Here is a 25,955-nt window from a genome sequence, read left to right on the forward strand (position 1 = left end):
CTGCACAGAGGATCTTTCGTAAAGAACATACATGAGCTATTGGATTAACAGAACCAATCGTTAAAAACCTTGTGATTGCAGCGGCGCACAGTTCCTTCGAATTTTTTTCTAATATTTTGCTTTTTTTTAATTGAACTGCCATTCGAAATAGGAATGCTTAAATGCATGCATCTTTTGGAAGGTCCATCTATCTTTCAGTACTGCTGCTGCCACTGATAATCCGAGGCCATCAGTCTTGACGCTTTTGATACGTTTCTTGTTTTTAAAAATGAGGTTTAAACACAGTTCAATGCCTTGAGAAACAATATCAATCTAATCGTTGTGATCAATATGTAATGGTAATGTCTTAAAAAAATTAAATAGTCAAAATATGGGTGAGGATGACGAGGCATGTGAACCTCGCAACCAGCCTTGCACCCAACACAGTTTGAACAAGGTCTGGTTTTGCCTGCTCCTGGTCTGACCACAGCTAAAGTGGGTCAAAGTCCGTCGTGTTGATGCCAGATGCCCAGAAGGTGGGTGAAATTGCCATAGCCAATCCACCAAGTCGTTTTATTGAATCTACTGCTGAATCTTGAGGACGGGAAAAGCAATAACATCTCGGATACTTGCAGAGTTTGTCAACAGCATCACCAGTCTGTCTATTCCGAGTCCCTGGGACAAAACCATTTCCTTCCATCACGATTGGCTTGTAAAAATAGATACAAAGAAAATTATAGAACAAAAGAGATGGCCATACCATTCCTGAAGCTGGAGGCATTCCATATTCTAAAGCTGTTAAAAAGTCCTCATCAAGGGTTACTTCATACGATTCATCATCGTCTTTCTTGCTTTTGCCATCTACACCATCTGCTTCTGAAGCAACTGAAGCTCTCTTCTCATTATGCTGTCTCACTTGCTCTTCCAAGCGTCCTCTCTGCCACCATTTAAAATTAACAGTCTTATCTTTTGTCTTATAATGGAAATGAAACTATTTGTTTTTCTCTTTTTAATGAAGCTTTATGTCATCTATATGCTAACCAAATAACAAGAATGGAATTATAAGAGTCCAAGAAGACATTTATTGAAACACAAAATGAAATAATTCATACAGGAAAAAAAATTAAATATCCAAAAATGTCAGAAAAGGTCAATAGTTAAAAATGAAACAGCAGCAGCGATGAGAGAGAGCAAAATAGTAAGCTGACACAATTGTTAAAAATGAAACAGCAGCAGCGATTAGAGAGAGCAAAATAGTAAGCTGGCACTTAAGTTACCTGATCCATGGGATCAGTCAATTCAGAAAATGCATTCGCCATTTCACGACCACAGATGAATAGTTCAAATCTCTCGGTCAAGCCTACATGCCTGTTGTGGAAAGGAATAACAGATTACCAAAAAGAATTAAAGAAAAAACTGTAACAATTGTCTTTTCATTTATGATAACCAATTTTATTTTTAAATTTTTCATCTCAGCATACAAAGCCCCATGCATGCAAAGAGTGCATATTACATTAAGGAGTGGTTGCACCAATATGCTTCTGCTCCACACCAAGTTCATGCTGGAGTCCAAGTCAATGAAGTATAATGATGAATTAAAAGAATAACTTCCCAAGAAAACATCCAGGAGTTCAAGTATGAATAGTTGAGCGACAAACACTCGTATGCTTTATAACACTGGAAAAGGAAGAACTTCAACAGTTGCATCATTGGCTTGTAAATTTTTGTACCTTCGGTGTGGCTTGGCTAGAGGAGATATCTCAATAGGATAGTCCAAAACAAATGTGGGTTGCATGAGCTTTGGCTCTACAATGATTTCAAAAAGCTGGCCAAATAAATTAAATGATAATCTTCAGAATGTGCAAAAGATATCATGTAAAATAAAATATAATAAATATACCCATGTCAAAAGACTAAACATTTTGAGCAATAAAGCATTTTGAAGAGCCTGAAGACAGAACTCGCCAAAAAAAGTGTAAAGACAGAAGAAGCATTCAACTGGAAAATGGCTGAAAAAACAAATTGCCAATATAATTGAAAGAAGAAAGTAAAAACATATTTACCTCATTAACGAGGTGCCCAACAGAAGGACATGCCGCAATGGCAGATTTGTCTTTACCTTCAAGTCCAGATCCAAGAGTCCTCATGGTGACATCTTTAGCTACTTCAAGATCATCACCCAAATCAATGAAATCAATAGCAGTGGCTTCTTTTACAAGATTGTGCATGGTTTCCCTCCTCCAGGGCCGCTCTAAACAAATCTCTACACCCTGCATTGAAGCAGTACAAAAGTTTTGCAGAGTTAAAACCAGTCTCTCTGAGATGTTATTAAGTGCTAAATTGATAAAACCTGCATAGGTTTTTGAAGTATCTTCATGGAGACATATAAAATAAACTCAGCAGCAGAACTCATATTGCAAGAGTGTCATTGCCTGGTATTCTAGGGTAAGCTTGCCGTGAACAGCAAGAGCACATTGAGTGACAATTTCCTCTGCCATGATCATCATGCTCTGGTAATCCGAATATGCTTCATACATCTATGATCAAGCTAATATCAATATGAATCAGAGCTTCACTCAACAAAATAAAACATCAAAATGGATTGCATACAGTTTGCAACAGAAATAGATTGGATATGATAGTACCAAGAGATTACCTCTATTGTTGTAAATTCAGGATTATGACGCGGTGAAAGACCCTCATTTCTGAAAATTCTGCCAATCTCATATACCTTTTCAAATCCCCCAACCTGACATTACAAGTTACAAGTTTTGTTAAGTAAAGCTGAAGAAAAGTTACCAATTAAAGAAGAATATATATGCACTTGAGGTTTTTCCTGTCCCTTAGAGGAGAACAGATAAACATGAGCAGGAAATCGATCCAGTGTTAAAGTCTCTGAAAAAAAGTGAAGCTACAGGAGATGAATGGTAAATGATCCACTGTCATGTGTTTCTAAATCAATGGATCCTGTTATAGCCACCTCATTGATAACCCTTTTTCCCCTTTTTCTCTAAGTTTACCAATAGAATATTTTTATTAGAGAAGTATGTAATCACGATTTAAGAGTATAACATCACCAGCATTCTCTTTAAGTGAAGCTCAGTTGCAATTCTAAGGTAGAGATCCCTTCCAAGTGAATTGTGATGTGTCACAAATGGCCTAGCTTCGGCTCCACCAGCTGCTCCCTAGTAGATCAAATCAATTAAAAACCAAGTTCCAAAACATCAAAGTAGAAGAAAAACTAATAATATATTTCAGGCAATAACAAAAGACTATTGTATAAATATGGAGAGTATCAATGACAATATGGAAAAGAAAAGGAAACAGAATATGAAATGAAATTTTAGAACAACTTTCCAATCTCCTTTCTCACAACTTTCATTAACATAAAGATACAAAACAATTTTTAACAATAAAAACCAAGTACATGAATCTCAAGCAAAAACCTTCAGCTACTAGATGCTTAACCAAGGTTGTCAGAAACACTTTTTTGACATGACACAGAATATACAACATAAACTCGAATCGTAAACTCGAATCATAAAATCGTAAAATCATAAGTAAAATATTTTAATTAATTATATATTAACAATTTCAATCAAGTAGTAAATAATAACTTAGTGTGGGGTTTAGCAATTGTTTAATAATATGATAAATATTATTTTTTAAAATGTTTTTAACTTTGAAATGTATTAAAATAATATTTTTTATTTTTTAAAAATTTATTTTTAACATCAATACATTAAAACAATTCAAAATAATTAATTAAAACTTAAAAAATAATTAAGGATCAATTTCTATGACTTTAATCACAAAGTCAATCCATAGTGTTTTTCTTTTGTCTTTCCTTCCTAATTGATATTTTTATTCACAAAGCAATGTAAATCAGTGAGATTGGGCAGAATCCCACTCTCACAACACAACAGCAAAGAAAACATAAAACTTTACTAAAAAGGAAAAATTCAAATATGATTCGCATTCCTCCTCCTTTTTCTTCTTCCACTTCGATGGCACAGACCAACAATCAAGAATTTCAGGAGAACCACAGTAAGGATATGGATGAGGGATTGGCTTTAGCAATGGAGACGATGGGAAAGGAATGGGAAAGGAAAGCAAAGAAAGAAGATGAGAGAGGAAGGAGGCCTTCCCCTTTGTGAAGACCCATTGGATGTGCTTAGTAGGGACTTGATGCACACAGGGTGGCATGATGCATTGTTGTCTCTCGTAACTGGAACCGTGTTGCTTCCGGTGATCTTCTCTAGACCTCCAAGGTGTTTTTCTTCTGTCTTTCCTTCTTTATTGATATTTGAGTATATTCCTTTTCAAGAAATCTGCAACAAGGGGTCTATAGCAGAGTGCATGACTGAGGATATAGAAGAGTTTGAGATGGACACAGTGATCAACAAAGAGTTGAAGAGTTTGTCAACTAACAAATATACAGAGAGTTGAAAAGTTTGTCAAACTCGTAAACTCGATCTGAGTTGAGCGAGTTTGACCAAGTTTGTTGATTTTCGAGTTTCTAACCTGATTGTACATGGTATATACAAGTTAACTCGTAAATCGTTAGATTTTACGAGTTAACTCACGAGTTTAATAACCTTGTGCTTCACCATATCTTTGTGTTGCCAAAACCCCCCTACATGCTCTACACAAGACATGCATATCTTTAGCAACAAACTAAAAGGAGCAGATCTCATCCTTTTACCAGATAACCTTTTTCTTTCCTATACACAATAGCTTACAACTTAACAGCACACAAAGTGAATTAAATCCCACATCAAAAACAAAACCAGCATATACATGTGAAGTCTATTTCTAAGGAGAACCCTCTTCTCTCCCCATATGAAAACCACAACAAAGGCAAACACCACCATGTAATGTGCAATTAGTGTCCCAAAAGTCCTAAAAAGGTAAAACAAAAAAAAAATCACAACTCTATGCTAATCAAAGACCAGCCCAAACCTAATGATTTCTCAAGCCTTAGCTTTTCCACTGTTGGTTTTGCAAAGGTTCCAGGCGAAATTCATCATTCTTAAAAGGGTTTTTGAAATATACAAGGGTTGCCCCAAAAACCTCCAGTGGTGCCCTTTCACCCTTAAGGCATTAGAACCTGATTTTTTTCAGACCCCCGTCTCTATCTAATCAAGATCACTTAAGCTTTGAAAGTGAAAGTCTAGGATTTTATCACACTTGGGCGGCCACCTAATGAAAACACTTCCATGTAGTCTAGGCTTATCAATTGAGGATGTCATTTCAACAATAAACAAAATCAACTTTGAATACACGAAATAAAATACATTGCATCTTGCCCATAAAACAACAGATGATCAGATGAAAGATGCCAAGACCAAAAAGCACTGTGGGGATAGCAATGAACCTGGAGAACTGGAGTCTCAACTTCAACAAAACCTAACAATTCCACAGTCTTGCGAATCTCTGAAACAATCTGCCAACAGAAAGTGAAAAAAAAAAGAGTAGCATCATTACATCTTAAGCTATTATGCATGGCATCGACAAAATCAGTGCATGAGATAGTCTCACTCCAGTGATAATAAAATGGGATGATCGAGAAATGCAAAAGCAACCATGTGTTGAATCCAGAGAAGAATCACAAAATTTGCATTTTTTCAGTTCCAATTTCAACAATATAATGCATGAAGAGAAGGGAAGGGAAAATTTTACATGGAGCGGTGAAAAGTATCACCTTTGCTCTTTTACGGAACACATCAGCAACTTCAGGATTTGAGATCATATCAACATACCTAAACATTGATGATATGAGTGCAGGAAATAACAAAAAATGAATAAAAAATATAAAATGGAAAAATAAATGAACAGACTTATATCATTTCAATGTCTCATTACCTTGTCATGCAATTAGGAGACCCTTTCGATAATATTTTCACATAGTAATAAGATCCCCAGCAAGACTTTTTTATTAACTCTACTATTAAACGACTTATCAAGTGTTGTCCATAGGAAAATTTATTCTTGATCACATTACCTTGTCGTCACAAAATTCAGGCAGTGTTTCCCAAATTAAAAAGAAATTGAGCATTCCTTACCTTTGACGGTAGCGCTTATCTACATCAGTTAGACCATGATATTTGTCTGGCAGTGGAAGCAGAGATTTCGTAAGAATCGAGAAAGAACTCACGCAAACAGAGAGCTCACCTGAAGGATTAACCAGGAAAACAAATGAAGTTTAACTAATGCAAACAAACGATCATAGAAAGATGTTGATAAGGTAAGTTGAATGTCAAGGTTCAAGAATGAATGCAGGAAGCAAAGCATTCACCGAAGCTAGTCCTATCTTTAAAAGGTTACCTTTCTCTGTGCGCTTCATTGAGCCAATCACACCCAATATATCACCAATATCAACATGTGCTTTCAACTGCTCAAACTGATCATTCAAAAGCCTATCCTTCTCACAGTAAAGCTATAACAAAAGGACTTAATAATTTTAGCTTATGCTCAACTTGCAAGGTGAAAAACAAAAATCTTACAAAATTTTCGAATCAAACTGAAATCAGCAAACCTGAATTGTCCCAGAGTCATCTCTAAGAGTAAGAAATGCAAGCTTTCCAAAAGCTCTACGCGCAACAATTCTCCCAGCAATAGATACTTGATCACTCTCACCGTTCGACTCTTCACCATTCGCTAAATATCTGTATATCTCTTGTAGGTGATTGGCAGTATGAGTCCTATCCCAGTTATATGCATAGGGCTCAAGTCCTTTGCTCCTCAATTCTTCAACCTACAAAACATTCAAAATAAAATCTTAGACAAGCTCATTGTCCTTGAATCCAAACTTCAGAAACTTAAAATTCACCACTAATCATCATTCAATTGCCACACAAAAACCAAAAAAGAAATATCCAGCATCCTTCTATAAATGATTAATTCATAAGAGAATGTCAACATCCCAATTATTTTTTCTATTGAAGAAAGCATAAAATTTGAATCCTTACACTAAATTTGAGAAAAAAAGGAAAAGAAAAGGAAAAGAAAAAACAACCACCCCAGTAACCAAAATTGACTACAAAACTAAAACAACCAAGAAACACAGAATGGGCACATACAAAACCAAAAAAGATGAAACCTTTTTCAAGCGAAGGGCACGAATGGCATCACGGTCAGAAGTGGAGGAGGAGGAGGACTGGCGGCGGTTGCGGCCTGCAGTTCTGGTGGTGGTGGTGGAAGTGGTGGAGCAGCAGCGAAAGACATGAATGGAATAAGAGTGTTTGGTGGTGGTGACAGAAGCGCTGGAAGAAGCATAGTGAAGGAGATGTCTGAGAGTGAATGGCTTTGAAGACAGACTCCATATTTTCAATGCCTCCATTTGTTTCTGTCTTTGCTTAGCTTATGCTGCTTTCTGTTTTTTTGCTACTTCTATGATGTTATCCTCTGCAAGGAAGAGGAAAGCTTGAGAATTTTTCAGAGCCCAAGAATTTCCATTTTCTCTTGAACCCAGCCCACCCACTAAGGGCACAAGGGAGTGTTTTTTGAAACAGCTTTCTAAAAAATTTAAAAAAAAAATTAAATTAATATATTTTTGATATTTTTAAGTTATTTTGATGTATTAATTTTTAAAATAATTTTTAAAAAATAAAAAAAATATTATTGATATATTTTTTTTATTTTTTTATTTTCTGGTTTTAAAAATCTTCAAAAGAAATGAGCCAAGTTTTATGTGTTGGGAATTTGGGATCATGTTTTTAGAATAATGTGTTTTTTAAATTACCAAAAAAAGATTTAGTATTTATTAAAAATAAATTGATCAGAAAATATTTTTAAATTTAATTGGCATTGATTTGGTGTGAAAAATAAATTTATACTCGGTGATGAATAATGTGTTTTTATATTAATTATATTTATGTAGAAACTAATATCTAAGGTACTTTTGAGAATAAAACTAATATGACATGGATCTAATATTTCTCGAGAAAAAAAAAACAATGACAATACACAAATTATATCTCAAGATTCAATCTTACACAAGCTATTTACACCTGAAATAGTATATAAAAAATCAATTTATCTATATATTTTTTTTATTAAAAATGACGGAACAGAGAGAAAGCAAATAATATTTTATGCCATAGAGAGTGTTTTGTTTCCTGTGCTACTTCTGCTTTTATAAATAAACTGTTTAATTAATTATTAAATGTGATTTATTGTTTGTGGAATTTATTATACTTTACATTTAAAATGCAGGGTAATAAAAAATAAGTTGAAGATGTTTCTCTTTCTTCTGCTGTCTTCATTGTTGATAATTGAATGAAAATGTATTGGATTTCATCCAATTTAGTGAAATAAAAAAATTATTTTTTTTATATTTAATTGTATTTTTCAAAAATTAGTGTTTAATATTATTTAATAATACTATATAATTAATTAGAAAAAGATTGTATAATGATGTAATATTTATAAAATTTAATAGTAATCTCAATTTTGTTTCTAATAATATTTTACCTAATATTGTTGTATGTTTAGAGAATTATATAAGTTATAATCTTTATCGGATAGATTTTGTAAATGATGGAATTGCACATAATATAATTTAATGAAACAATAAAAAATATTTTATATAAACTATTTTTATTTTATGATGTAATAACAGTAATTGAATTTACGATATTTCAATTAAAAATTATTAATATTAATATATGTCTTTTTTTATTCATTTTATAATCTCAATTTGAAAAGTATTATTAACCAAATATATTAAAAAAAATTATTTTTTTATTTTTAATTATAATTTTAATTAAATATATACAAAAATCAAACTAACCTTAATTAAAATAATTTTTTATAAAATAATTTTTTATAAATTAGATATAGAAAAATTACTGCAATATCAAAACCTTCCCTGCCTGTTTCTTGAAATATAAGATAGACCTAGAGCGACACGTACGGGAAAGTCTTTGATGCCCACAGTTACTATGCTCACAGATTTTTTTATTCATTTTTTCTATGTGCGTTTGATTCATCCAAGGTTTACAGATGTGATCTACTGGCTTTACTGTTAAACCTTGTACTTACGTTTTTATAGCACAACGCAAAGTATTTTTATAAAAATATTTTTTAATATATTAAAATAATAGATATAAATGGGGTCATAATTCAAGGTTTGACCTTTGGTTAGCATCACACACGGAAGAGAAGACAGGCACAACTATGGCACCCAACATTCCAATCTTAATATATATATATATATAACCAAAGGTCAAGCCTTGAATTATGACCCCATTTCCTTGGTCCAAACTACAAGGGCAATATCGTATAATTCAGTTTCTCTGAAGTACTCTGATCACAACTCACATGAAGCTTCGCAGCATGGAACAATTTACTCAACACTTTCACTGATGAAGAGGAACTGCTCCTCCAAGGTGTGTCCGGTGTTGTTAAAGATCAAGAATAAATTCCACGGGATCAGTTTTTTCTTACAAAATTAACTAGCTGGGTTTCAGTTCTAACAGCCTTGTACTGTCCCAAATGGATCCATGTCCACGATATTTCTTGCTCTCAAGCTAATCCCACTTTGATTGTCAATCCAAGGAAATTGACCCTCCATAAATTGGCTATGACCATTGGCAGTAAAAAAATAAATCCATATATGTGTCATTACCACTAATTTCCAATCTTCTAATCTTTTTAAATCTGAAAAAAAAATCGCAACATGAGATTGAAAACTACCAGCAAACAAAGACAGGAGAGTAACAGCAAAACCCAGACCAAAGCTACAGTTACAGGCAACAAAAAAGAAAGTTAAGACAGTTTGGAGAGAGATAAAAATCTGTCTTAAAAAAAAAAAAGTTCAGAGATCAAAGAAAGAAGAAAAATGGTGTTTAGCAGCTTGATTGTGTTATCAGTAGCCCATAAATCAGCAGACGTATGGCAACAAATAGCATGCATGGGGTTACAAGATCAAGTGAGCAGTCACCAGCTTCTTGATCTCGTTTGCTGCTTCCCTCTTCAACAACTGGGCCGTTTTTCTCTTTACATCTGGACTTTCCTGTGCTTGCCACCACCTGATTCCTTTTTGTCTTCTTATACTTATCAATCCACATCATCAGATGATGATGACCATCCTCATCATTCATATGCTCATCATCATCATGATCGTGCCTCTTCCTCTTCGTCCTCTGCTGAAGTTGAATACTTATACTATGACTCTGACTGATCTACTCCAATTTGTATTATCATTTGTGCACGGTAACTCTCTCTCCCTCTCGATATATCTCCCTTACCTTGTATTATGTGTTTAATTTGTTTCTTTTGTTTTGTGGGGTTTTTTTTTTAGAGGAAATTGTCGGGTTTTTTAGGATTAGTGTTTCATGATGATTTAGTGGAGATGGAGTATATGTAGTGAGTTTGTGGGGCTTTTTTCAAGATTCTCTTTGGATGCTTCAATTTGGCTTTTCCCCTTTCTTTTTGATGTTTATGTGTGCATGGTTGCATCTTGATGAGTGATGACATTGTTAAAAGGCTGAGGTCATAGCCATGGAGAAGATTTGAAAAGAAAAGTTTGCTTGCTATCCTCGGAATTTGCTGGCTTGTATGTGTTCATATGCCATACAAAACATCGAGCGCTATGTCCGTTTTGGACTTGGATCTAGTAGGATTCCACTAATTGGTGATTGTTTCTTTGTCTTAAACTTTTTCGCTGTGAGGATGCTGCGCAGAACCAAAGTTGATTCTTGCCTATCCAACATCATCTAACCTTGAAAGATTGTTATATTCCAATTCCAAGACGCAAACTTTTCTCTTGATGTGAATGAGATCTTTATGAGTAGCTGATATTCTTGATAATCAATTATTTGATCACCTTGAACTTTTTAGTTTTCCTATTAGAGATAGAAGATACATAATCTAGGAAACTTCACCACTTATCTGTTGATTGATTTCATTGGAAGTGCAATTGTCAATAATCGTTGTAATTTCTCAAGCTTTCTGTTTAAGAAGTTTCATATTTTACACAGAAACTTGTTGTAGACTGCTTAGAATCTTGTCTATTATGCAGATGTAGAATTTATCTTGATAGAGGACTGGAATAGATGATTGTACACACGTTTCAACTTCATCTGCAACATAAAAAAAGAGAGAGAGTTTCCAGCTGAGTAAGACAACTAAAGGGATCTTGTTCATGTTCATCTTGTTTGTATACCAGTCAGTGTTGACAGCGCTGAATCGTTGTAAGTAGTTTATTTAGTTTATTTCTGATTTTACGAAATATCATATCCCATGGCTGTGTTATAGCTAAGACTACAGGTCCTATGCAAAATATATGATAGGCAACTACGTGTACATATTTAAGTTCTTGGGAATCCTTGTTTCGTTCCTTTTGAATAATTCTCTACACGTATGACCATTACAAAATTGCGATCTTGGCCTTATTTCATTCGGGTTCTTTGGTGTATCCTTATTTAATCTTGTTTCTAATTATGCAGGCGTGTCAAATCTCAGAACTCTTTGGTTATTGATATAAACACTGATAGAAATTCTGGTATGATCATAGATGATGGGATAGGATTTCTATTCAAGCAATTGAAATAAATCATGAAAGACTCTGCATGATTGCTTATAGACTGAGTTGCTTTCAACTAGGTTGTTCTTGGAGATTAAATTACTACCAGCCTCACAAAAGAATTGTGTTGCAAACAGACTTGTTATATTATATCTCACTTTCATGTACCTTGTGAACAAGGAAAAACAGAAAAAATCCCTCGGTGCATGAATCTTTTTGCAGCTGTCTGCTCTATCTTGTGTGTAGACACAAGCGTGTCCTTTATAGTGTTTTTGTGTACATCAGTGGGTTTTCATCTTGTTCTTTTGGCACCTAATAAGACTATGCCCCCCTTGTTATCATCCTGAAATTTCTCAGTTGTGCATTTGATGGTGCAACGATGCCAGCACCTACTTTTTAAGTGCTCTGTAACTATGTTAAATGGACTGCGAGAACTTACACGGGTGGCTAATCTATAAGTAATTTAGCAAAGGTGTGTGTGCAGGCACACATGCACTTGTGCGTGCATATCAATCAGTATTGAAGGATTTGTGAATTTTCTTGAGTTGCAGATTGTGTTGTGCTGGCGGAGAAACAAGAGTTTTGCAGATTCCCCACATTAGATGGATGGCAGTGCACAACTAAGAGAATTTTTTACTTTTTTCTAATGGCTGGTGAAGTGCTTTGTTGGTAGAGTACTTTGAAAGCATATATGCTAGAATGCATTAAATAATATGATTCTATATTTATTAGCCAGTTTTCTACAAGCAAATCATTGTAGGATTTCGATATGGTGGGTGAAACATGATTCTGACGATGATTTTGAGTAGATGGCTCCAAGATTTCATTGGGAAATTGGGATTTTGATGAGAATTGTCAAGCAGACATCTTGTTTAGAACTGCAATTCTTCCCACTCTTGGATTGTTCAGACCAAAGGAATGCTGTTGTTTTGGGTTTTACATGAATTTGGTGTTGTATAAGCTTCATTTTATTGTTCATAACAGTTTATGATTAAACCATGCTACAAACTGGATTCTCTCGTTTGAATTCATGAACAGTTTGCAAGTGCAGTTAAAGCAAGTTGCGCTGCTCCTTCGTGTGCTATTCAAATGGAAAACATGCTCTCTTGAGAAGGGAAGGAACTTGTCACTTGCCATTGCAATTGCTCTCTCTTCCATAATCCATATGGCTTAGAGAAACAGCAAGAGCATTGCACTCCACAAATTAAGAATCACTGCTCAACCCACGCACTCTGTCTGTAATGATTTCATATGAATGTGGAAGATCAGTAATTACTATATGTACTACTAGCAACAAAGATTGAAGAACTACTCAACCTCAAACCACTGTTTTATAACTAGAATCGGTCGGTATATCTGAATCTAAACCAATTTGAATAGAAAAAAAAAAGATTAAAAAAAAACCAACCTAAATTTATTCTCATCATTAATTTGTTTACTTGAAAAATATTGTCAAAATAATATGGTATTAGTTCATTTTAATATATATGTATTTTTTGATCAACTTTGTGATTCATAATCAAAGCTTGAGCCTTGCGTGGTTTTTTGGTGTAAACTTCATTTTTTCCCTATAGAATCATCCATGATTCACTTTTGTCCTTATGTTTAAAATTTTTCATTGTTACCCTTCTAGTTCCCAAAAATTTGACATTACCATCGACGATTAGATATTCTATTTCTTTTTTTATTTTTTTTATAGTTTTTCTTAGCTTCTAAGTGTTTTTTTGAGTATTGAACATGCATTGCTATTTTTAGACGAAAATTGAGGGGAAATAAGAAATGCTTAGGGAAATTGACAAAAGGATTCGGTTGAGAAATTGAGGAAATGCCTAGGATCCAAATGATAAGATATGCGAGGTTAGGACTCAATTGTGTAAATATATAGGTCAGGTACTAAATTGAGATCTCCCCAAAATAAAATGGATTTGATCTAAAAAAACCCTTTTTAAGTAAAACGAAGCGTTTTCAACACTCTCATCCAGCGATATCTCTCTGGCCTTTGCGTAGGCAATCACCAAACTGAGCGGTGCCTCTTTCTGCCCCTGCTCCGAGCTCCGCCGTCCGGCCTTCTGCGTCGGCTGTCTCATGTGGTGAGTATTGTTGCTACTCCTTTCTTTTTCCTTAACTCATGTCTAAAGTTAGACTTTGCCTTTTGAAGCACAAAAGTGCGTGTGTGTGTGTGTGGTGCAAAGCTTATGAACTAACTCCAATCTAATCAAAGGTTTGAGATTTTTAGATTTTTCATATACATAAGGATTGTTTCATTGAAAACCCAATCTGGGTTTTCTTTGTCTGACTAAAAGCAATTAATTGTGTGGTTAAAGCTTAAATCTTTATCTTTATAAATTGGTTTTCGTCTATAAGTTCCTTTTCTCTTTTGTATTGATAACAAAGCTTTTGATCACTAATTAGTAAGTGCATGTTTGGTAATGCGTTTGAAAGTGCCTGCTCCCGCTGAAAGCATCAGATTGATGCTTTTTCAATCCAAGAACACTATTGCAAAATAATTTGTACCCTTGTTACCATATATACAAAAACAAAAGGCTTGAATGAAGTTGATAGAGAATAAACAAATATCCAATGCAAATGAATAATCCAGTGCTTGAGGAAACAAAATGTTCACCAATAATTTTAATCTGTCAGAATATGCTTTTGACAGGTGATTACATTGAGGAAGAGAGATGAAGCTAGGCCTGAGCCGAGCATGTTTTTATAGCAGCTGTTCTGCATCGATTTTCTCTTCTTCAATCCCATCTTTAACAACAATTAAACCAAAAATTCCTCTCTTTTTGAGGCCGCCCACTTATTCAGTAGCTTCATCAGACCTTCAAAAATGGCATGGATGGGCAAAAAGCCTTGCCTCCTCCGTTGGGTCGTCTTTTGTGGAGTCTGATGATGGCCCTGACTCCACTCTTCTGTGCCGGGAGCTAAATTGGCTCCTAGAGGACTCACTTGAAAACCGCTCCTCCTCCTCATGCTTTTCCTTTGCCGCTTGTAATTATGATAGTTTAGATGGAATTGAGAATGTCATGTTAAGAATAAGTTTGGATGATCTTTACCAGTTATGGAAGCAGAGGATTGAAGAGAGGAGGCCTTTCCAGTATATAGTAGGGTGTGAGCACTGGAGGGACTTGGTGCTGAGCGTGCAAGAAGGGGTGTTGATTCCAAGGCCAGAGACAGAATTGATTGTTGATCTAGTGAGCGATGCGGTTTCCAATAATGAAGAATTGGGACAAGGGTTGTGGGCAGATGTAGGTACTGGTAGCGGTGCTATTGCTATAGGTATTAGCAAGATTTCGAGGAGTTATGGGAGAGTTATTGCCACAGATTTAAGCCCAGTCGCAGTTTCAGTGGCAATGTTTAATGTGCAAAGGTATGGCCTTCAGCATGTGACTGAAGTAAGGCAAGGATATTGGTTTGAGCCGTTAAAGGATGTTGAAGGACAACTTGTAGGTATTGTGAGTAATCCACCATACATACCTAGTGACAATATCTCTGGACTACAAGCTGAAGTTGGTAGACATGAACCAAGACTTGCGTTAGATGGTGGTGCAAGTGGCATAGATTATCTTCTTCATCTTTGCAGTGGGGCTGCTGCAATGTTGAAACCTGGCGGATTTTTTGCTTTTGAAACCAACGGGGAGAAGCAATGCAAGTTTCTTGTAGATTACATGCAAAATGACATTGCAGGAAGCTTTTGTAATTTGAACATTGTGTCTGATTTTGCTGGTATCCAAAGATTTGTGACTGGGTTCCGTCAATGAGCAAGTAACATAAAATGTTTCTTTCCCAGCCACCAAGGAAGTTGCAAGACAAGTTATGTCTGCAGTGTAACTAGATATAGTAATATCCATGAAATCATAATATCATCGTTATCAGTGCCCCTTTCTCATATCATTGATGACCCGAATACATTGAGATTGAAAAATTAGCACTTATTTGGTTAGTTTGGCATGAATGTATAGATCTTATGAGATACTTTTGCGTGTAGAGTAACTGTACCTTCGCTCTCTTCAAATTTATGATAGCGCATTCTCGGCCACCAATAGCAGCATACATGATGTCTATCATATCTGTGACCCTAACATAAAATTGGAACTTCATGCTTTAAAATCCTGTATAAACTGCTTCACTTTTGATATATCACATATAAAGTTCAGTTTTGATGTTCTTTCAGTAAGAATGAGCAGTTTACGAGGACCTCCATCCCTTGAGACTTTGAGAGAAAATGGCTAGAATTGAATTCTCCAGCTTGGTATCTAACTGAACCTCAAATGTATCATGTATGATGTGATCTGAAGCAAACATTTGAATCTGGACCAGAGACATGAAAAAAGAAGTCGGCCTTCTAAGATAGTGTGGTAAATAAAACTCCTCCGCAGGTCAGAATTTTGATTTAAAAGGTAGTGAACATCCAGAACAAGGTGAGGTTACATTTCATGGCAACAGAGTTTAGCCCTCGAAGGAAATCATTGGAGGGGCATGGTATGTTGAAAGGAGCCTCGATACAGAGTTTATTAAGTCACTAAAACCGTATTGTACAAACCAAATAAAAACGCTGAAGGTGGCCACAGAGGAAGTTGCAGGCTTGATCAACAGTTGTCAAGACTCAGATGTTGACGTGACAAAACAGCATATTGAAGGGATTGTGAGGACTTTGGTTTTGGACTATGCGATCATGGAAGTGAAGAGTAATGGAATGGCTGAGTTTGCTTCTATTCCTATTGATAAAGTTTGCTGTAAATGCATTAGCAAGGAGGGTCTTGAAGGGAAACCAAAAGCAGAGACAGAGGCATAAGCTTCCATCCCGTGTGAATTTTGTCCATGGATAAGTCATTGTACACCTGATGACATTCTCTTCGAAGACTAGTGTCGACTACATGTGGTTAAATTTTCTATTTCTCAGCATATTTTTCTTACATTTATCTCATTGTTTTGCAGTTTAGATGTCGAAAGTCTTGTTTTCTGGATATCATATTACCATTTATATAATATATTTTGCATTTCTGCTGTTGCTCTTTGAAGTCCCCTAATGCTGTTGCCTGCTGGAATGCCATTAAACTTCTTCATTATAAAGTTCTTCAGGAATAGCAAGCAGTTCATGCTATGCTAATACATAAAACTAAATTCTGTTGCAATTCCCTTGTCACTCTCATGTAATGTGATTTCATTAGGATTTTGCTAAATACCTGTTGCACCTTCCTTCTCTGGCATTGCTGGAACCAAAATGATGCTCGTTTGTTACGTTTTACTTTCATGCTGTTTCAGCTTCTTTTTATTTCTTTGATTGTAATCGCTAACCATGCTCTAAAGCAGATTCACCTTCATTATCATTGCTTTTCTTTTCCGTACATACTCCATTATCTCTTGAAGAAAGTCATGTTTGTGATGCTTTGTGCGTGATTGAAATATTTTAACAATTATAGCTGCAAATTGTTATCTTTTTCATCCATGTGGTATTCTGATAGGAATATTTTGACAATTTGAAGTCATGGAAGAACTGTATGGGGACAGAGTTTAGGACACTGTGCGCAGGCATTTTGTTCTCGCCTGGCGTAATTTCCACAGATGATCCAAAGCTAATTATGATGGGTGTCCAATTGCTTGTCTATGTTCCTCCCCTTCCTGCTTAAATTGCGTAAGCTGGGAAAAGCATTACAGAATGGACAAAAGTAGTTAGTCAATCTTTGGATGCTAAATTAGATATTGCGTTGAAGATGGTGCTGGTTGTTGACTTGGGAGGTTTAGAGGAATCGTACGCACTCTAGCTTCCATGGATCATCACTCAAATCAACCTTAACAGCAAACTCCACCCAAAAGCCCTTATCATTAGGTATCATCTCATGAGTTTTGTGCCAAAATTCCCAGTACAGGTAAATACAGCAGATAAACATCAGCAGAGCCGTAGACTGGAAAACATGAACAAGCTAGTATTATCCTACATGCCACACATTCCATTTGGTTTAGAGAATGAAAAACTTAATGGCAAAACATAAATTATCTACATGAAAGTGTTACGAGAAATTACAACGAGCACATTGTATACCCTCAACTATAAAACAGCCAGATTTTGGTAGCCGTTATTGACAAATGATAGATTAGGGAAATGACGTGTGGTATGGAACAACTTTTTTTCTTTTTGCTGCTAGAAATGAGAAGCATGCAAGCCCTTCTAAGCTTCCAGCGTGACATTCCATTTGCGAACGCAAGGTACCAAACCAAAAGCTTCAAAATCAGTTATGGTGCAATTCACGTTAATTACCAAACTAAAAGCATCAAAATATGAACTGCATCGCAGCCACACCCGCTTTCTCAAGCGTGCTCCTGATCACAGTATTTAAAGTTATCACAAGCAAAAACCCGTGTCTCGGCCACAAGAGAGAGTAGGTGATTTACCACTGGACCAACCCTTTGTTCATGCGGTAGGAAGAAAGGTGAAACACCCGGTTTTATTTTACACAGAAAATCAACAATATGGGCCAATTATTCAAGCAAATATTGGAGAACAACTAGGAGTGGCGACCCCAAACACCAATCACGGCACATGTGTCAGATTAATGTGGGGCCTTGAATTTTATTATTCAATAAGAGGGAACATCAATGCCCTCCGCACAGGCTAAGAGCTGACTACTGAAGCACTGCTAGTATTTTTTTATTTTTTTTTCTAAAGAGAAGATAGCACAATCATGGACAGCAAAAGAAGAAAAAAAGGCCATTGGCTCCACCTCATTTCCGTGTTTCTACATGTAAATATATGCATTGACCCATCTTGAGAAAGGCATCTTTGACGCCTCACCTTTGTTTTTTTTTTTTTTTGAAGTTATATCCAGGGAGGGCTGCCTTTTCCCACTGAGCTAGCTTTCCAGCTTTCTGCTTCGTGGGGCGCTGGGTGCCGAAGCTTTTGCTGAGTTCTCTTTTGTGTGCTGCCACTTAAAGATTTAAGCCTTGGATTATGACCCTATCAATGCCCAAATTATAAGGGCAGATATCAAATAATATTCAATGTATCGGACAGAATCAAGAGGGGAAAACAAGAACTTAAAGAGAGTCCAAGCCCTTTTGTATTTATCATAAATTACAATGATTCCTTGACCTTTATAAGCATTTGGAATATTTTTTAAGCATAATTTACATTATTATCTGCACTCAATATATATATATATTAAAAAAACTACTTTCAAATCACCCAAAATAGAAGGAAAAAAAACCCCTGTTCAAAGTAGCTATAGAAGAGAATTCGAAATCAGATATAAATAAAACTTAAATTATCTTATAAAAGAATTAATTGCTTCAACATGGACACGCTCATGTATTACTGTATATTTCTACAATAAAGTTATTGTGTTGCCCTTAACAATTTAAATCTTATAGCATGCTTTCAAGGGTATCTTTCACGGGATATATTTTAAAAATAAAAATTAATAAACAGGACCAAAGCATATGAATATTACAGAGAGCTAGTTCGCAAAGACTGAAATGCCCTCCCAAGCAGCCTTATTTTTTGCCAGTCAGGGATTATATATGTATTTTAACTGTTAAAAAAACGTGCAAAGACAAATTCGAAAAAACCTAACGGACCAAAGGGAAGCAACAACATGTCCAAATTTATTTAATTATTTCAAATAAGAACAAGCCTCGAAGGGTCATGTGATGGCAGCATTGGCTGTTTAGATGGGTTGTGATTTGGCAACTAAACCCGCAATAGCGATCGACATCTCCTCTGATTATTCTAACTTATTTCACTGTGAATTTTTGTGTTTTTAAAATAAAAAATACATTTAAACATGTTTTTATTGTTTCAGAACAACAATATTATTGGCGAATTGAGCTCTATTATTTGTTAAGGAGCGCTGATTTATACAGGGGAGAAGAGGGAGGCAACATAAATGAACTTTGTAGAGGGGCCCCAGCCACACACATGTAATTGCGGAGGGAGTGGGGCCGGAATCATACACAAATCAAAGAGATGATGATGATGCGTGCAGGGATGACCACGTGCCATGTCATGGAAATGAACAAAAGAGTCATGTAACTACTGACAGGGATGCAAAACCGTCCCTGACACACACTCGCCGGGGCCCATCCACTCCATGGACCAGTGATGCAAGCAGACAGAAGAAAGACGCAGCCATACACATGTATGTATGCGTGCACGTGTTTCACTCGTGTGTGTACAGCTGTACAAGACAAGGGTTGGTTCGTCTACCCCGTGTAAATTGCATCATCAGCACCTGCATAAAAAATAATTCCTTTTTTTTTTTTTTGTTATCTACCCACTCGGACGAGATTTAATCAATGATTTTATTTCTTAATTTTTGTTTAAAAACTTGGATATATTCTGAGAGTTAAACATATTTTTTTTCAGAGAATAAGATATTTGAAAAAATCATGCATTGAGGGTATCGTATTCTCACTTTAAAGGGTATAATCTCTTTCCATCGGACCGTCCTGGAAAAAATAGTAATATTCCAACACATCACACAAAGGCTACGGGTTCCGCTGTCTGTTCTTGAGCGACTCGTGGCATCAACCTCCTCCTTCAAATGTTTTATTCCCTCACGAGCAATATTAATTTTATTTTATTTAAAATATTCCAGACGTCGAGATAATGGATTTATTGACACGTCTTACGAATCCTGTGGTTGAGTAGCAATATTTGAAGAGCTTTGACAACTTTTAAATGTGGTATGATAATCGGTAGCATGCTATTAATAACCGCTTGATCCAACCACGGATGCCCACGTTTTACAATGACCCCGTGGTCTAATTACTATTCCCTTGGTTGAATTAATGGTTCGAATTATCATAATTATAAATTTTCATCCAGTTACCAACCCGGGTTCTGGGCTTATAGGAAAACCAAAACGAGTCGACTATTTTCTTTTTAAAATGATATATTTTAACTAAAAATTATTTTTAAAAATAATATTAACAAAATAAAAGCTAACAATGCTGACGAGAACTACTATGACAATGCTAGTATAAAAAACATAAAAATTTTAATAAATAGTAGGGATTGAAGATGTAAATTTAAATTCACAATCTTGTTATCTTCCATTTAAATATATTTACAATATTCAAGAGGTGAGCAAAATCTTTAGATAAGTCATAATAACCAAATCTAAAAACATTAAAGGAACTGAGTTAAAACTCAAAATAAAAGTAATAAATATGAAAAAAACTCCGTAAAATAATAAAATTAGCTTAAATACTAACTTATATTTCTAATCATGGAAGATCTGACAGTTGATAAGCAATGCAGTAACTTTGCTAATGAAAATTGCAAGTAGCAATCACTTGCCCGATCTAATTTGAACATTTACCAGTAGTTTATTAGAGCAATCATTTATATAATCTCATCGTAGATTCGAGTGATCAAAACCTTCATCTTCTACCATTCTCGCAACCTTTGCCGGTTGTTCAATTACGACAATTAGTTGATAAAGTCATAATTTAGTGTTTAATAACAATAAATACTGGTTGGTACGGTTGCTTGATGATGACTTGGTCACCGTTTTCCCATCGGATTCTCTTTTCTTGCGTCCCTTCACCTCCAGCACTCAATCCTCTTCTTGTATTTCATTCCATTTCTGCCCCGGTTTCCTCGTGACGTGTGCCGTTTACTCACGGGCGCCTGATTTTTCAATCTTCAACTCTCCTCGCACGAGTCTGTTACACGTGTACGGATCCTGTTGCTGCCACACGTTCTACGGCCTCCGCGCTTGATTTCTCGGTACACGTCACTTCGTTTGTGTACTATGATGTATAGTCGACCCGGTTATTTGCTGATCCCAAACTCAACTCGGACCGAATGTTTTTAATAAATTTGAATATTAACGTTGCCAAACATGCATTTTAAACCATGAACTTTGAAGATGATTTTTTTTTGTTTAGTTTGATTTTTATTAAAAAAATAATCAAATTATTTTTTAATTAAAACCAGTTCAAACTGGTTTCAGTTTGATTTGATTTTTTAGATAAAAATGATTCAAATCATTTCAGACTTTTTTTTTATTTGGTTTATTTTTTTGTTTGACTTGGTTTTTTCAGTTTTTTTATTTTAGTTTGGTTTAATTTTTTTAATTTTAAATTTATAAAATCAAAACCAAACAGATCAACTATTTTAAAATTTTAATTAATTTAGTTGGTTTTTCTTATAATTTAATTTATTTAATTTTTCAATTCAATTTACTTTTTTATTTTTTAATTCACTCCTATCTCCGTGATATAGCGTTGAAATTTACATGGTTTTTATAACTTTTATAATTTTAGTGTTGTGGTAATATTGTTTTTTAAGATATTTTTTTTATTGAAAAATATATTAAAATACTATTTGTAAATTTATTTTTAATATCAAATAAATTAAAAAATGAATAAAAAAATATTTAATTTTGTCAAAAATATTTCTGAAATAAAAAAATAAAGAGCTATATGATATAACGCGTGGCGATTGTGTAGTAAAAAATGAGGGGCGCGTGAGGGAAGTGAAGGCGTCAAAGAGGACATAAGAGCTACTGCACTGCCTCGGCCACTGCCTTGGTGGGGAGAAAACGAGAGGCTGAAGGCAGAGAGGGCCCTTTCCTTGGGAAGAAGAATCTCTGTTTGGTCTCTCCAATGACCATAAATTGCCATCTTCACTGTTATCATTTAAAAATTACCTCCCATTCAAATATTTATCCGTTGGGTGCGAAAATGGAGGTGGCAGCGCCACAATATGCCTATTCATCTTTATCAATTTAATGTCTATTTGTTTTATTTTTTAAAATGTATTTTATTTAAAGATGTATTAAAGTAATATTTTTTATTTTTAAAATAAGCACGTCAAAACAGGTACTTAGTGTGATTTTTCAAAATATTTTTTATTTTAAAATACATTAAAATAATATATATCTACATAATTTGAAAAAATAAAAAAACTATTTCAAAATCATTTTTGAAAGATAAAAGCTTAATAAAATTTCGGAGTGGAATAGTAAAAGGGTAAAAACACAACACAACACGTCACATCAGCTCACCTCACAGGACTGGCACTGGAGGAGGGGAGCCAGCAAAAGGTCGAAGGTGAGTGCCCCCTGATTCTAGCATGGTCAGGTGCAATCAATCCCTTGTCTTGCCCCATTTGCCTCATGCATGGGATTAATTACCACTACTCCCCGAAAGTTGGATTCCATGTCTTATTCCTTAAATGAGATTTTATGATCGGGAAAAAAAAAGAGCACAGGTTCGAATAGATACGAATGCTGTTGTTGTTTATTTTTTGTTTAAAAATATATTAAAATAATATTTTTTTTTAAAAATTATTTTTATATGAACATATCAAAAAATTACTTAAAATAAATTAATTTGAAATAAAAAATATTTTTTTAAAAAAACCCAATCATACTGTAATAACAAATAGATTTGCAGTGGATGTTTGTTAGCACTATCCACTGAATAAAAACATGAAAATCATGTTTTTCTTTTTTTTTATGTGTGGTTTCAAATGAAGAGAAACGCAATCCGATACGTGTAAACGATGAGAGCATGATATGTACATATATATATATTACACGCACTGAAATATGAACGTGCAGGACACGAGATGATCTCTCGATATCCTAAATCTCCTAAGCCTTGAGAATTTAAAATCCATGCATGCATGCGAGCTTGATTGGATGCTTCAATTGGTGTACACTGAGCTTTTATACATTTAAAGGTTTGAGTTCTCAATGTGTACATAATAATGCGTGGATATTGTTATTCAAATATATTTTTAATTTAAAATATATAAAATAATATTTTTATATTTTTAAAAATTATTAAAAAATATTAAATATACAAGAAACACTTTCATCAATAAAATTTAGTAGGTTGCCAAACATGCACTTTAGAACATGAATTTTTAAGGTAATTATTTTTTATTTAGTTTAATTTTTATTAAAAAAATAATCAAATTATTTTTTAATTGAAACTAGTTTAAATCAACCAATTTTAATTTGATTTAATTTTTTAAATAAAAATAATTCAAATCATTCCTGGCTCAGTTTTTAAAAATATATAAAATAATATTTTTATATTTTTAAAAATTATTAAAATATATATTACTTCCAACAATAAAAATTAGTACGTTGCCAAACATGCACTTTAAACCATGAACTTTGAAAATGATTTTTTTTGTTCAGTTTGATTTTTATTAAAAAAATTATTAAATTATTTTTTAATCGAAACCAGTTCAAATATATTGATCTCGATTTGGTTTGATTTTTTAGACAAAAATAATACAAATTATTTCTGGCTTATATTTTTTTATTTGGCTCATTTTTTGGTTTGATTTATTTTTCACTCTGACTCGATTTTTTCATTTTTTTTTATTTTAGTTTAGTTTGATTTTTTTAATTTTAAATTTATAAAATCAAAATCAACCTAACCAACTGTTTTAAAATTTTAATCAATTTAGTTAGTTTTTCTTATGATTTAATTAATTTATTTTTTCAATTTAATTTATTTTTTTATTCACTCCTGTCCTTGTGATACAACGTTGAAATTGACATGGTTTTTATAATTTTAATATTGTGGTAATATTGTTTTTAAAGATATTTTTTTATTTAAAAACATATTAAAATACTATTTGTAAATTTATTTTTAATATCAAATAAATTAAAAAATGAATAAAAAAATATTTAATTTTGTCAAAAATATTTCTGAAATAAAAAAATAAAGAGCTATATGATATAACGCGTGGCGATTGTGTAGTAAAAAATGAGGGGCGCGTGAGGGAAGTGAAGGCGTCAAAGAGGACATAAGAGCTACTGCACTGCCTCGGCCACTGCCTTGGTGGGGAGAAAACGAGAGGCTGAAGGCAGAGAGGGCCCTTTCCTTGGGAAGAAGAATCTCTGTTTGGTCTCTCCAATGACCATAAATTGCCATCTTCACTGTTATCATTTAAAAATTACCTCCCATTCAAATATTTATCCGTTGGGTGCGAAAATGGAGGTGGCAGCGCCACAATATGCCTATTCATCTTTATCTATTAATCTTTAAAAACAAATAAACAAAACACTGTCAATTTAATGTTTATTTGTTTTTACAATGTATTTTATTTAAAGATGTATTAAAATAATATTTTTTATTTTTAAAATAAGCACATCAAAACAGGTACTCAGTGTGATTTTTTTCAAAATATTTTTTATTTTAAAATAATATATATCTAAATAATTTGAAAAAATAAAAAACTATTTCAAAATCATTTTTGAAAGATAAAAGCTTAATAAAATTTCGGAGTGGAATAGTAAAAGGGTAAAAACACAACACAACACGTCACATCAGCTCACCTCACAGGACTGGCACTGGAGGAGGGGAGCCAGCAAAAGGTAGAAGGTGAGTGCCCACTGATTCTAGCATGGTCAGGTGCAATCAATCCCTTGTCTTGCCCCATTTGCCTCATGCATGGGATTAATTACCACTACTCCCCGAAAGTTGGATTCCATGTCTTATTCCTTAAATGAGATTTTATGATCGGGAAAAAAAAAAAAAAGAAAAAAAAACACAGGTTGTTGTTTATTTTTTATTTAAAAATATATTAAAATAATATTTTTTAAAAAAAATTATTTTTATATAAGCATATCAAAACCATAAAAAATACTTAAAATAAATTAATTTGAAATAAAAAATAATTTTTTAAAAAACCCAATCATACTGTAATAACAAATAGATTTGCAGTGGATGTTTGTTAGCACGATCCACTGAATAAAAACATGAAAATCATGTTTTTCTTTTTTTTTATGTGTGGTTTCAAATGAAGAGAAACGCAATCCGATACGTGTAAACGATGAGAGCATGATATGTACATATATATATATATATATATATATATACACGCACTGAAATATGAACGTGCAGGACACGAGATGATCTCTCGATATCCTAAATCTCCTAAGCCTTAAGAATTTAAAATCCATGCATGCATGCGAGCTTGATTGGATGCTTCAATTGGTGTACACTGAGCTTTTATATACACACACACACACACACACAATTACAGAGCTAGAAAATTTAAAATAAAGAGACAGATTATAAATATTTAATATTATATATTATATAGATATGTGTTATATATAAAAAAATCAATTTAAAATTTATGTATTAATTTATATCAATCAAAATTAATTTAAATTAATTTAAAAATATTTTTAAAATAAAAAATTTTACACTGTAATTATTTTTTCAAGTATTTATATTTTAAAATTACTTAATAATAATTTTATTATTAATTTTATAAAATATATTTTTTCTCAGTGTATACAATGAAAGTTTCATTCATCTATTTCTAAATCTTTCAGGACCGGTAAAATTATTAGCAATAATTCTTTGTTAATTTGTTTTTTTATATAAGTGGGTTAAATATAAATATTAATATATTTTTTTAATTTTTTATTGTATCCCTGATTTTTTAGTTGTTCAATATTTT

At 33.7% G+C, this 25,955-nt stretch overlaps 2 protein-coding genes and 3 long non-coding RNA genes across 8 annotated transcripts; 2 read left to right on the top strand and 3 right to left on the bottom strand.

Moving 5' to 3' along the window:
* Window positions 1-213: 213 nt before the first annotated feature.
* Window positions 214-7,439, bottom strand: OVA5 (Lysyl-tRNA synthetase, class II). Its single transcript, XM_011026828.1, has 14 exons — window positions 7,082-7,439; window positions 6,518-6,736; window positions 6,307-6,418; window positions 6,045-6,153; window positions 5,684-5,741; window positions 5,357-5,425; window positions 3,057-3,164; window positions 2,636-2,728; window positions 2,412-2,516; window positions 2,043-2,249; window positions 1,710-1,804; window positions 1,257-1,347; window positions 740-916; window positions 214-654 (listed from the first exon to the last, which is right to left on the bottom strand). Exons 1-14 carry the CDS (start codon window positions 7,319-7,321, stop codon window positions 562-564), a joined length of 1,776 nt encoding a protein of 591 aa, XP_011025130.1. The 5' UTR covers window positions 7,322-7,439; the 3' UTR covers window positions 214-561.
* Window positions 3,475-5,350, bottom strand: LOC105126083 (uncharacterized). Of its 2 annotated transcripts, none has more exons than XR_842349.1 (2): window positions 4,504-5,350; window positions 3,475-4,310 (listed from the first exon to the last, which is right to left on the bottom strand). It is a non-coding gene; the product is annotated as an uncharacterized LOC105126083 (long non-coding RNA). The 2 variants fall into 2 exon arrangements; XR_842348.1 differs by having other exon boundaries at window positions 3,475-4,324.
* A 1,818-nt stretch (window positions 7,440-9,257) lies between the features above and the next one.
* On the top strand, window positions 9,258-12,569 carry LOC105126085 (uncharacterized). The gene is made up of 2 exons (XR_842350.1): window positions 9,258-10,197; window positions 11,006-12,569. It is a non-coding gene; the product is annotated as an uncharacterized LOC105126085 (long non-coding RNA).
* Window positions 12,570-13,331: 762 nt separating this feature from the next.
* Window positions 13,332-16,523, top strand: LOC105126087 (RNA methyltransferase family protein). 3 transcript variants are annotated; one of them, XR_842352.1, is made up of 3 exons: window positions 13,376-13,599; window positions 14,169-15,352; window positions 15,687-16,523. XR_842352.1 is itself a non-coding variant. In XM_011026831.1 (2 exons), the coding sequence occupies exon 2, from the start codon at window positions 14,191-14,193 to the stop codon at window positions 15,271-15,273; it is 1,083 nt and encodes a 360-aa protein (XP_011025133.1). In that variant the 5' UTR covers window positions 13,332-13,599; window positions 14,153-14,190; the 3' UTR covers window positions 15,274-15,387. The 3 variants fall into 3 exon arrangements, 2 of the variants coding, with proteins under 2 accessions (XP_011025133.1, XP_011025132.1); XM_011026831.1 differs by lacking the exon at window positions 15,687-16,523 and having other exon boundaries at window positions 13,332-13,599; window positions 14,153-15,387; XM_011026830.1 differs by lacking the exon at window positions 15,687-16,523 and having other exon boundaries at window positions 13,377-13,599; window positions 14,169-15,387.
* On the bottom strand, window positions 15,437-25,711 carry LOC105126086 (uncharacterized). The gene is made up of 3 exons (XR_842351.1): window positions 25,699-25,711; window positions 19,992-19,996; window positions 15,437-15,520 (listed from the first exon to the last, which is right to left on the bottom strand). It is a non-coding gene; the product is annotated as an uncharacterized LOC105126086 (long non-coding RNA).
* Window positions 25,712-25,955: the final 244 nt, after the last annotated feature.

The sequence above is a fragment of the Populus euphratica genome, unplaced genomic scaffold, assembly GCF_000495115.2.
Source record: "Populus euphratica unplaced genomic scaffold, PopEup_1.0 scaffold75.1, whole genome shotgun sequence".
Lineage (NCBI taxonomy): Eukaryota > Viridiplantae > Streptophyta > Magnoliopsida > Malpighiales > Salicaceae > Populus > Populus euphratica.

What these genes read in the sequence shown, in the direction of transcription:
- OVA5 (XM_011026828.1), bottom strand. Translation starts at nt 7,321, where the DNA reads ATGGAGGCATTGAAAATATGGAGTCTGTCTTCAAAGCCATTCACTCTC. An exon ending in TTCACTTAAAGAGAATGCTG is followed by an intron (nt 2,729 to 3,056) that starts GTGATGTTATAC and finishes TTGTAATGTCAG; the next exon opens with GTTGGGGGATTTGAAAAGGT. An exon ending in TTGGGCACCTCGTTAATGAG is followed by an intron (nt 1,805 to 2,042) that starts GTAAATATGTTT and finishes TTATTTGGCCAG; the next exon opens with CTTTTTGAAATCATTGTAGA.
- LOC105126087 (XM_011026831.1), top strand. Translation starts at nt 14,191, where the DNA reads ATGAAGCTAGGCCTGAGCCGAGCATGTTTTTATAGCAGCTGTTCTGCA.